The sequence below is a fragment of the Aythya ferina genome (assembly GCF_964211825.1).
Source record: "Aythya ferina genome assembly, chromosome: 4".
In the NCBI taxonomy this organism is placed as follows: domain Eukaryota; kingdom Metazoa; phylum Chordata; class Aves; order Anseriformes; family Anatidae; genus Aythya; species Aythya ferina.
Window position 1 is genome coordinate 70,284,102 of NC_140300.1, and position 12,912 is coordinate 70,297,013.

General features: G+C 40.5%; 1 protein-coding gene across 8 annotated transcripts in view; it reads left to right on the forward strand.

The window, feature by feature from the left end:
- The window catches only part of BANK1 (B cell scaffold protein with ankyrin repeats 1), a 133,080-nt gene that overhangs the window by 14,797 nt on the left and 105,371 nt on the right, over positions 1–12,912 (forward strand). For all 8 annotated transcript variants that reach the window (XM_084519431.1, XM_084519432.1, XM_084519428.1 and 5 more), the window contains exons 2-3: positions 4,512–4,910; positions 12,372–12,437. In XM_084519431.1, the coding sequence (XP_084375557.1) occupies positions 4,512–4,910; positions 12,372–12,437 (465 nt within the window). The remainder of the gene's footprint in view (positions 1–4,511; positions 4,911–12,371; positions 12,438–12,912) is intronic.

Genomic DNA, 12,912 nt, shown 5'->3' on the forward strand with positions numbered 1-12,912 from the left:
AAGTGTCTGAAAACCACGGGCTTCAGGCTCTGCAGATGACAAGGGCAAGGTTGCTTGGAATGGGACCTCATGGGAGAGTGTGATGCATTTGCTGTGGGTGACAGGGAAACTAAAAGCTTGAGGTTCATAAAAATCCAATCAGATAAGCGTGAGTGGTATCAAGGCTCTTAAATTTCCTTACCCAGGCCCTTCCTGCCTTTAAAAAAAAAAAAAAAGTCCTTTTTATGGAAGTTTTTAGCATGGGAAGAGACTCACGGTAATCCCGGGGTGTGTAGTGTGCAATTCCCAAAGGAATTAAGGATGGCACGGGTGTCCTTCAGTATTGCTTATGCTGCCCTAATTTTTAATCAATGAAGAAAGTCAGAATTTTCACTCTGTGCTATCCTACTTCCCTTTTGAGGTACAGAGCACTTCTACATATTTTAACGAGTTTTTACTAATGGGCAGTAGCTCGTTACGTACTGACAGAAATCATGCACTTTCTCAAATGTCTGTAAGACTGCCATTTGGAAAAACAACAAACTAAAAAAAGGAACAAAAGAAAAAACACCTCCCTGTCCCCAGGTGAGGACACCTACTCCAGGAAGAGCTAAAAGGAATGAATTTTATTCTTTCTCTAGCAATTGATCCCCTTTTTTCTCAATGTAGTGGTTGAGAATGGGTTCACTTAGATATCAAAAGCTGATGTGGTTGAGGCAAGCGTTGCAGACAGACTTGAATTACTCTTGATCAGGTTGAGTGTGGTGGGCTGCTTGTGTGGTTTCGTGAATTCCTGGCCAGCTGTCTGAGCAACTGGGCATGGCTTTCACCAGTACTGCAACTGGAGAGTGTTGTGCGTGGTCTGAGAGCTGTGGGGATGCATCTTTCAGTCAAAGCTTGGCTACGAGTCGATGATCGAGTGACAGTTCCTCTTACCAAAGTATCCTGAGGCAGCAGAGACAATTTTGGGCTCTATTGGCTGCAGAGACAATTTTTAAACCCTAGACTTACTTTTCTGAATCTTGCTCAGCTTCAAGCAAACAGAATCTCTTTCACAAGATTGCAAGACTTTCTTTAGATTCATAAATGTGTAAAAGTAGCCACGAGCCTCAAATCTTTGCTTCCTTTTCTTTGCTTTCCTAACACATTTAATGCATGGCAAAATTCCATAGATTTCCTTTTGCTTTCCAACTATACTTGCCTTTTTTTTTTTTCCTCACAGAATTATCTAGGTTGCAAGTGACCTCCAAATGATCTAGTCCAACCTCTGAGCTAACACTAACCAGTCCTCCTCTAAACCATATCCCTAAGCTCTACATCTAAACGTCTTTTAAAGCCCTCCAGGGATGGTGACTCCGCCACTTCCCTGGGCAGCCTGTTCCAATGCCTCACAACCCTTTCAGTAAAGAAGTTCTTCCTAACATCCAACCTAAACCTCCCCTGGCGCAACTTTAGCCCATTCCCCCTCGTCCTGTCACCAGGCACGTGGGAGAACAGGCCAACCCCTCCCATCCATGAAGTATCTTTTAATTGTTGTTATAAAAAAGCCCTTTTTCTGCCTTGTGTGTATGCAAGCTCTTGATTCCTTTGGTTGCACAAGTCTGCAAAGGCACTCTCATCTCTTTTGGTTCTCCTAAGATTCAGCAGGTCTTTTCCAAGAAAGCTGCAGATAGCATGTTTTGTGAGATGTGAGGGGTTTGGTCAGCCACACATCAGGAACTAGAGAATAGTTTTGCTTGTCAGAAGAACCTTTTCATGTTATGGATGACTGCATAAAGTCTCTTACTGTTTCTCATTGCTGAACTAATAATACACTTTATTTCTACCTTTGAGTCAGTTTCCAAGTAGGAGTAGTTGAAGCATGGCTTAATTTTGTCAGGATATGATAGTTTCCATTACATTAACTTGCAAGGGAACAAAATTCATCTCAACTTGCATTATATTCCAAGTGCAGTAGCTTCAAAGAAATATTCAGTGAGAGATGAAAATAATGAAGGGGAAAAAGCTCTGGTTGAAAAGTTAAGCAGTGTTACTGCGTATTCAGTACTGGGTAGTGCTGCATTAAGGCAAGATTTCGGCTTTTGTTGTTTCACAGAAAAATGATAGTGCTTTGAAGATGGAGTTTTGGGTGGGCTGTGATTTTTCAGGTAAGTAGTGTTCAAGCATTTACATTTTAGTAAAACTTCCAAAGGCAAAACATTGTGTAACGGCAAAGTTTAAGGCATGTGAAGTAGATTTTAGGTAGGGAACTTTGTAAGCATTCTTAGCATAAACTCTGGCTACATTTAAAATCGTGCTAGCATTTTAAAATAGTGATGTTTTGCTTTTTTTAATACAATTTTGGGGAAGCAGCCTGTAGTTCTTGCATTCCTTCGTATCAAAGTTTACTCTCAATCTCAAAAGATAGCTTGGATAATAACAGATCAGTGGCCAGCAAAATAAGCGTGCATGTAATTCCAAACAAACCCACATTTGGTTTGCCAGGGGTAATTTAATAGCACTGGTTGCAGTCTTCAGACCAATAAGCTTTGTGCCAAACTGCAGGAAAAAAATGCCTCGCATGAAGCTTTCCTCAGCAGTATGACTCTTCCCTTTATGTAGGCAGAAAAGACAAATGAAATATGGCAGTTGTATTAAAGTTTTATGAGATGTTGTAGAGCTTTTCTTCCATCAAGTGTGGTATTAGATATATTTTGCTCTCTTTTATACAAATAAAGCATTCTTTCTCATTTCTCATACAAAAATCAATATTGGTTAAAAGAAGTGCAATTGAGCCTTCAATAAACGTCTTAAAAATTCTTTCTCATTCACACTTAGCCAAGATCAAAGCTGCGGGCTTAGGTGCAGATACAGAATATGGAAAAAGAATTACTTCATCCGCTTTTATCATTTCGGTGCAACTTCCTCACTTTTATCTTCAGAGTTTCTTGCGCACTCGAGCCCTGTACCGTCCATTTGCATGAGGGTGAACTTGACACCTTGGGTGTACTTTCATTATGATTATTGTATCTTTACAAATATGCCTGCCCAAGGAGCTGCTCCTCCATGCCCAGCACGCAGGGAAGCTCTGCGGCTGGGCCTGAAAGCTCGGCTCCGGGAATTCTCTCCTGATCCAGGATCTGGCAGTGCCTTCGGGGCGCTCCCAGTCTGCGTGGGGATGCGGTGCCATTCGGCACCATTCCTCGTGTAAGAATACACGGACACGACGCAGCCTCTGGGCCCAGGGGGTGCTGGGGCAGATGCCAGCAGATCCCACTTCTGCACAATCAGGACAGCAGTAAAAAAGGTTTTTAACCCTTCAGCTGGCGCATGCTTTCAGCACCCAACCTCTCTTATCCCTCCCAGCAATTCCACTTAGCTTTGTCCTTACCCAAGCCCATTATAATAGGAAAATGTAGCTGAGCATGAACTTAAAATGAGACCTTCTAATTTAAAGACTGAATGTGAATTTTGTCTGCATAACCAAGGTAATCTCAAGTGAGATTAATGTTTTATTCTCCCCGTGTACTATATGAAGGAACTCCCAACCTGTAATGCAGTTTTGGGTTCCTCAAAAAAAGCCAGAAGAGTTCACAAAAGTTCAGAAAGAGAGGTAGGAGGTCTACCAAGTCCCTTTCTGTAGGGGGAAGTATAGCACGCCCAGTTTGACCTGTAACTGAGGCAAGGCTAAGAGTCTGAAAACCCTTAGGGAGAGATTTCTGAGAGCAGATAGCTCTTCAAACTTGCAAGGGGGGGGGGGGGGGGGGGGGAAGATATTCTGTGTTTGTAAGATGGAACTAAGCAGATTTAAATGCAGTGTAAGTAGCAAATTCTTAAGTCGTCTTCATGGATTAAGCATCCTCTTTAAGGGACCACTCCGGTCCTCTTAGAAATTAAGGTCTGAAAATAGCAGTTGGTTGGTGGTTCCACTTCCTGTGGTATCACAGTCTGGCCAGACTGACAGAGCTTCAGCTTGGTGAATGTTGTTTCTTTTTCTCAAGCTGGCTAGCCAGCTCCAGAGCTCTTTGCTTTTGCTGCAAGAGTTGAAGAAAAACAAATGAGATTCTGATAACAAATACTTTTACAGCTAAGTGCTGTAAAATCACAAGTCAGTTTCTTATCCTAGTGTTATAAAACACACAATTTTGCTCCAAGTTAGTTGAAGAATACACTAATAGTTATCTCTACAATTAAATCTTAGCATTTAAGCACTAAGGGGCATTTTTACCATTGAAAAATGTAACTCCGAGTGAGCTGAGTATGTGAATGCATTCTGCTTTCTACATTCAAATTGCAGTATTTATTCCGAAATAGTAGTTGAATCTATTCTAAATGTGAAATATTCTGAGCAGTTTTACTAGCGTTTCTGTGGACGATCTTTCTGCTGTGGTTTAAAACTAAGCAGATGGTTGTCACTTCAAGCTGATGACCTGCCCTGTTTCTCGAGCATCACAAGCCCTTGGGGGTGGGATGGGAGGGAAATCAACGTTCTGGCTTCAGATATTTATAATGGATTTGAAATGATTTTCTTTTTTTAATGCTTTCTTCTCTAGAACATATGAAGGATATTCTCGTGATATACGAACAAGAAGCAGAAGAGTGGGCTGTGTATTTAAAATCTCTGTTTGGGCTCGTGCTGAATGAAGAAGGAGTCTTACTCTACAATCTGGAGACTTTGTCTTTCAAGCACCTGGAGTCATTCTCTTTACCCTGCTACAAATGTAAACTGCTGATACTCTCGTGTGGACTTCTTAAATGCCTAAATCGAGAGAGATGCTGCTTTCTGGAGTATGTTCTTCAGCCTCCAGATAATGTGGTGATTCTCCTTTGTGGGGTGGAGAATTCAGAGATTCTTTACGAGGTACTGACCTTAGGTGGAAGGAGCAGAGAGATCTACACTGATCAGGAACCTGCGGAGTATCTTTCAATTGTTACTGGAATTATTCAACCAGGTAATTTTAAAATGTAAACATTGTGTGATTATTAAATTCTCTGTATGCATCAATACCTTTTGAAAGAGAGAAGAGCAAGCATTTGAATTTTCTCTAGAAATGACGTATTGCAAAAATGTTTTGATGCATTGGTTGTTGAAGTCGTAGTGACTACGATGTTATTTCCTCCTGAGTTACGGGAGTCCTGGCATACATTCAGTACAGCTTCAGTTTCACAAGAAAGCGGTTTTGGAAGGCACAAAATCTGCCAGTGGCACCTGTGAGCCTACCAGCACTGCTTCGTGGTTGAAGAGCTGGCATACACTTGCTTCACTGTTTCCTGGGTTTACAAATCTCAGAAATAGTACAAAACTATGGTTTTCTTTAATCTCTTTCAAAATGCTTTAACGTGATAATGTATGTATATCTCTTCAGGTAAAGCTGGCCATCAAAAATGATTAGAGGCCAAGACCCAGCTTCATGGATGGCATAATTTCCAATGTGGCGCACACAAGCTGTAAAAGCAGGAGTCCTCTTCCCCTTTTACAAACTGAAGTAACAAGTCTGTGCTGAAAGGTGTAAAATTGCTCAGTCTGTGTGTTTGCACATCCATGGAAGCAACAAAGACGAGCTCACGTTACAATTAGCACTCCTGGAATGTAAGAACAGTTCTCTGGAGGGTTAGAGGCACTGAAATGGCAAAGTCCGCGTGCATTAAGTTTAACCTCTTTGTGCCAGGCTGCACAAATGTTACCAAGCAATAGCTTTAGAAATGCATTGCTCACTAGGGAAGGACGACGTGGGTTGTGCATCAGTTTCAGGTATATGGCTGGGTGTTCTCTGGAGTCTCTAGGTCTCCAACCTCCTTCCAGCTCCTGCCATTCTGTTGGTTGTGTTTTTGTGTGTGTGTGTGCGAAGCAGAACGTTGTGCTTCTGTCTTTATCTGCAAGGTGCCATTTTTCTGGCATGGGAGCTTGTGCTTGAGAAAGACGTCCTGCAGTTTGGGAGTTTTACTTTGAAATGAACCTGTCTCCAGCAGTATTTCTTCATGCAAATGAACAAATGACAATATTCTTTTGAACATCAGGATCGTGACCTGTCTGGATGTCCCTCCTGCCTTGTGCTTGAGCAGATACATTTCAGGATGCTGTACAGCTTCCAAACCTGCCCTGAATGTCTCTGCACACACGTGCTGTGATGATATAGTCTGGCTAAACTAAATCTTAGGCTGCTCCTTCCCAACAATCTCTCATTCTAATGTTTCTTGCTGTTATTTTTTAACCTTTCCCTCCGTTTATCTTCTGAGCATCTTTCAGACTTCAGGTTTCTGAGCTGCTTACAGTTGCCTGCTGCGGTTTCAGGAGGTAATGCTTGAAATTTTTGCCTGTGCCTAATATTTAGCTTCAGAGAAGTTCCTTGGCATCTCCTCTGTGAAATGCAAACTGAATCTATACCATCTATGTGTGTGCATAGGAAGGAACTGTGCCCAGGGACAGCCAGTTGACTCATGCACAGGAAATTGCAAACTTTTTCTGAAAAGATAAACAGTTCACTAGAAGACAGATGACAGATCTTTACTTAGGTCTGTGTGTTCACAGAAATATTTATGGCATCTGCCCTCAGGATTTTACTTACTTTCACCTTTTACTTTGCTTACTTCAACGTCAGGTGCCCGATAGGTGCAGGCCAGCTCAGGTCACTGCTTGCCAGGAGAGCTAGGCACTGCTCTCTAGTGTGCCATGCAAGAGTTGGGAGCATGAGATGCTGTCACCTAGGCTCTGAGGAATAAGGGTGTGCCTTGCTTATAATCTACTTTAGCTTAAAGATAACGGTGACTGCAATGTCCATATTTAGGACATTCTTTTGTAGAACCCTATTAGCTCCTAGACTTCGATATCTCTGGCGGAGATTTTGAGAGATTACACATTTGGGAAAGATGTTCTTCCTTTGGGTTTAAAATGGCTTGCTAAGGGGCTATTAAGCAAACTTGAATTGTTTCTCCTTTGAAGCTTTTTTTTTTTTTTTCTTCAATGTTTTCTTCAGGATTGTGCACTCAGAAGATGACCCATATGGAGAGAGAAGGAAAATCCTATCTCTTTTAATTGTTTTCAGTGCTTATCTCTTGTCCCTAATATTTCTGCTTTTAGAGATAGCAATGAAAACACGGTGGTGTATGTTCTGCACAGTTTTCCCTTCTTTTTCCTTCCCAAACATCCATTAGTGTTAATTCGTTCCTCCATACACTTCTCATCTTGTCTCCTCAGTATTAATAGAGTTATCTCTCTACCAAAATCTAAAAAAATTGGCTCTAATGACAATGACCACATGGCACCATGCCGTTGTTCACCACCACAGCTCATTTCCTTTAATCCCTAAGCACAGTGGGCTGTTGAGGTGTTAGGTCTTGACTGATTCTACATTTCAGGGGTGGCTGGTAGTAGTTATAACCGCTGAATATGGATGCCAAATCAGCTTGTCACAGTTCTGAAGAGAATTAGGAATGGTGTAGGCTAGGTGCTAGCAACCAGCATCCTACTGCAGCTTTCTCCATGCTCTGTAAACTTCCTAGGTAAGTTCTCAGCTGTCCTTCCTGTCCTAGATGCCATCTCTTTGCACTGTTGGAACAGTGCGATACAGAAAGAGTACAAAATAAAAGTAATTTTGTGTTCCCCCTACCAATTATTTTGAAACAGCGTTTCACCTACCAGATAGTGCCAATTTCATCCCGTTGGTGTTAGAATTTCCTTCTGCCTCTCTACTAGTATGTGTACCAAAAATCCCAGGCAAATAATCAGAATTAAAATGCTTAGTAGAACTGAAATGCAAGGGCAAGGGGGTTTTGTATCCAGCAGGGAGCTTGTTCCCCCTGCAGTGTAATCCAAAGGCAAAATCTGAGGGGTTTGTCATCCCTGTTGGGATGGAGCAAATGGAGAACATCTTGGGAGAGCGAATGGAGAACTGAGATGTGTGGAAGCTGATCTTTCTGACACGCTTCCTGGCCGGTGAAAGGTTTTATTGTATTCACCTTACACAGGAAGGAGAATGCAAATATTTTTGCTGCTGTCAAAGGATTCCTTTAACAGGCCTTGTTCACAAAATACTTAACAGCCATGCTATCTGACTCTTCTAGGTTCAGATTTAGAGTTGTTCTTGAATTTTCTGTGACTGTGGTCATTGAAAGATAAATCTCTGAGATTAGAACATTTAGCAATGTTGTTATTCTATCTTCTGTTATTCTAAGATGGCCCAGTGTGATCTGGTGTTCTTCTCTTTTCAACAGCTCTCAGTAATATTGCTGAAAGTAGGGTCAGCAGACACTTTCTTTGCATTTATCCTTTCCTTTCCCTTTTTGTTCCTATCATTTCTCCTTGGTCTGCTGAACAGTGTACCCTTTTTATATTAAATTGTACTTCCAATGTATTAATCCAATACCCTGTGTTTTTTTTTTTTAGCCTAGATATAGTTGTGGGTTGCTGTTTTTTTTTTTTTGTGTAGTCCTGAAATACTTGTATTTCAAGTTCAGGCTATTCATATGCTTGAGCAAATGATTTATAGATGGATAGTTGCAGCTAGAAGTAGTTAATTAGATCTCTAAATGTCCTAAATTCCTCCTGCAGTTATTTGTGCATCAGTATTGGTGATGCAGCAAGGAGGACAGGTCTCATCTAATACAGATACCTTTCTGTGCCATTATTTCTAAAGTATGCTGACATTTTTATGAGTTGTTTTTTTTCTTTTTGGTGGGACCTCTCAGTATAGCTCAGGAGTGTAAGTATCTATTAGTCTGCTTGCTTTTTTAAATTTGATTTGATTGTTTACAGCTCAAAGAAAACTTAACAGCTCTTGTTATTTCTAGCCTTCCCCCTAGCAAGTGGTTGGCTCTTTTCTGCCATATGAAGAGAATCTGCTACTGTAAAAATGAGTAGCTGAGAACTGCTCAACAAACCTACACGTAGCCATTCACATCTGCTATTATCTCAAAAAGTGGGAAGAGGTATGTTAATTAGCACAGCCCAAAAAAGCTGAATTCAGAGTCTCTGATGGCCTGGGAAGGATTCTCAGGAGGAGTACTTTCACCTGAGACAGCAGCGTGCCATTCATTTCTGGCTGTTAACAAACAAGTATTCAGTACAACAGTTTTAATCACCAAGAGTAATGCTAAGAAAATTGATTTTGCATCTAGTAGTAAAGTTTAACTCTGGAGTAATGAGATACTGACATTTTGTATTTGTTTCTAATTAGTTCATGCAGGACAAACAGGCTAGGAGCTTTAAAAAAGGTCTTAACATAGACAAATTTCTAGGCCACATCAAATATGGGGGTAGTTTCCATTGTGTTTCCATATGTAGTTATAGGCATTTCTATTGTAGAAATGGTAGTTTCCGTTTTCCATAGAAAAGAGAAATGAGCTTTTATGGGGTCTGTCTCCTGTTTCACTTTATTGGAATTGTAGCATGAGTTTGGGTATAATGTTTGAGTACTGGAGCAATACTTCATATTTTGAGTTCAGCGTTTTGTTTTTCTCCTGTAAGATCCTATTCACATTGGTACTCAAATAGAAGTAACTAATGACAATGTGAATTTTCTTAGGCTGCCAGCAGAACTTGTGCTGATGGAGCAAACCTCTCATTTAAGTGGAAAGTTTTCCCCTTTGAAATAAACAGTAGTATTTCACGTGGATTTTGACACTGACTTGGAGTCTAGCAAAAAAAAACTCAACTAAGCATTAGCATGAAGCAAAGTTCAAGAGGAAACAAAATCCATGATTTTTGGGTTTGTTTGTGAACAGGGAATTCAGTGTGATTTTGTACATGCCGGAGCTAAAGCCAGGGTTGTAAAGCTTCTTGCGTGGGCACCCAAGGTTGAGTAAATGGAGGTAAGAGGTGGTTCTGGCTTTGCTTACTGCCAGAGGAGGCTGCAGTAGATGAGACCACAAAGTTGCCCCTCTTTCCGCCTTTTCCAACATTTTCTTGAGGTGTGTTTCTCCACCGCCTTGCAGAATGACTGCAGGATGGCAGTGCAGTCGTAGGGGCTTGGGAGTGGGACTGCTACAAAAACAAATGGGTTTAGTGTCACTAGCTTGTTTCCTAAGGCTCCTGGTCCTGGCTATCTCAAACCAGAAGAGAAACATAAGAAACAGCCTGCTGTTGGCAGCCATGGAGCTGTTCTTGAGACTGCCTGCCCCTGCTACTTAAACTCTTTGCTTTCTGTGTTCCTTCGTGTCTTACTCCTGCAAAATCCAAAGCCGACTTTATTCATCACATCAGATTTTTCAGCAGCTCATTTTTTGATCTGGCTGGCTGGTCGAGGTGACCCGTGTGCTTGGGTACTGAAGCGTGCATCGTGTAGTGATGTTTTTCCTCTGTTTTTTAATGCTAATTGGATGAAAACTGCTTACACCTGGGAAAGTGAACGTACAGGTACCTTAAATGCCATTAAAAGACATTCACTGTAGGACAAATCCATGAAGTTTTTTTTATTAATAAAGTCAAATTAATAGAACATAAGCATTGCTGCCACGGCTTGTACTACTTCAAATTAATGTACTGTGATTTTACTGTTGTTTATTTAGGTTGTGCATTTTTCATTTTAAAAAGGAATTAATGGCTTTATCATCATTAGTCTGCTCTTCCAAGGTTGTTTGTGGACACATTGTTTTTTATTGCACAAGAATCTGTAGCCTTATGTCTTTAAAATACCGTATTATTGACTCCCCTCTAGTTTTTATACTATGGTTACCAGTCACAATTTTGGAAAAGTTGCTGGAAGGCATCTGGGGAAGTCCTCTGGAAGTGCATTCTTTGTGTGCTTTCTGGCATGCAGAGATTATCATAGCAGAAGTGCTCTTTGTAGTTTCACCACAGTGTATTTCTATTATGTCAGTGTCAATTCATTGAAAGTAAGACAAAATAAGGGTTATGTTTTCCTAATTTAAAAGAAATAAATAAAAAAATCGCTAACAAAGTAGTATAGCACCTATATAAGTTCATGCTGAATAAAATTAATATTAGGATAGGAAAAAAAAAAAAAACTTTTTTGATGTAGAATCAGATTTCTATCTTGGGAGGGTTTCCCTGTACTGACTCAAATGGCTTTGAGGACAGAGCTTGGTCCAAAAAATGTTGTTACAGTTAAAATCGTAAGTGCTCAAAAGTCAGAATGCTGCAGATACAAAGTAGCCTATTAGATTTTAATTAGGCCCCTTGTTCGTATGCACTGATTGCCTTTAATTACGTAAGTGCATTCTTTTTTCCCCCCTCTCAAGAAGCTGGCCTCATTAGCACGCAGGATAAGTAGTACTCAGTTAATTAGCAGTTATTTGATACTTTGTTTTGTGTTGGAGTTTGTGGCTGCATTACTGATGCCATTTGAATGGCATCTGTACGCCATTCAGATCCTGTTGAGAAAACAGAATTATCAATTTGCTAATGTGCTGTGCTGTAGAGCTCATTTCTGTGTGGTGAGTGCCATCCCACCAGGGGTTTGATCACCATTTTACGTACCAGTATTTAGCAAGATTAGGGCGAGGCATTTCTTCTGGTTCTACTTGGAGGCATGGCTTTTTGTGACACTGGCCACCGTAATGCGCTCTGTATGTCCAGATTCAACCTCCCTTTGCTTTCATATCAGTTGTGTGACTGCTCAGACATCTGCAGGTCATCTGTAAAGCCTTTCAAAGAAAAGAGGAATAAAAAACTAATGAGAACTTCTCCCAAGCATGTTTTAAAAGGCTTGCTACCTTTTTTGCCTTAAAACTTCAGGATTGGAACGGGAAATTATTTAAAATCTCTGGAGCAGGAGTCAGCAGATACCACTCACCTTTTCCTCTCCCTGGAATCCCCTCCACATTCACTGGACTCCTGTTATTAAAAGAATTACTGAAACAGGGTAAAGTAAACAGCACCACCTTGTAGTACAAAACCACCAGTCAGTGCCAGAGTAGGTCTGCAGATCTGCTCCCAGTACAGATTGGTTTAAAAGAAATAGTCAGCAGTATACCACAACGGAGAGAGACTGCTTTTGAGTGTTTGGTTTCATGCAATCTAAATAAAGTGAAAAGATCAGTCATAGGGTGGTTTGCAGAAATGGGGTACATGCAGTTCCATCTGAATCTGTCTCTGGGCTTGTTCTTTCCACTCGCTTTTGGATTTTTTTCTCCCTACCTGAAAAACTGTAGCTTTAAGATAGCTTTATTACCCATTTAGAATAACATCCAAAATTTCATCTTACAAAAAAAAAAAAATTCAAATAAATGTATTGACATTTCCTTTTTTGTGAGGCTCTAAGCTGCTTGTCCATTTGTTAACTGTTTTCCTTTGCCAATGTTTTGATTGTTTTCTAATGCTGAGGTCTTCCTTAGGGCAAAATAAAGATTCAGTGAAACAATAAATTTGACAGCAGTGATGATTACTATCCTAAGTTGATGACAATTTAAAGATGTTTTGTAAGAGATACCCATTAAAGAATTATTCTCTTTCTTAGGTAAGCCACAGAACGAAAGTCCTGGAGCCTCTTTTTCTTACATCTATGAAGCCGTTCTTGCAGATGGTGAGTTTGAATTCCCCTTGCATTTTCTGAAGAGTAGTGGCTCTATTCAAGGAAATGAAATTTGTTTCCTTGCATCTTGTCAGACATGAAAGGCAATAAACTGATCTTACCATAGCGTACAGCTGTGTAGAGGAACATGCCTTGTTTTCAGACATCCCACCCACACATCTATACCATGTGTTTTTGTGAGGAATGTAAAAAGAAGAAGATTCAACAGGGCCATTTCCTTTTTCCATGAATTCGGGGTGGGGAAAAAAAAGGAAGACCTTGAAAAGATATTTTTTTCTGTTCCCAAAATATGGAGTTTCGCTTGTGGAGAAAAGAGAGCTGATCAGATATTTTGGATAGAGCAGCCCCACTCACATTATACTTGCAACATCGGTCACTGAAGGATGCTGCCAGCTTGCTGGTTCTTCTTTACTGACATGAATTACATTTATATATGTCAGTGACCTATGGAGTTTAGGATTTTAGC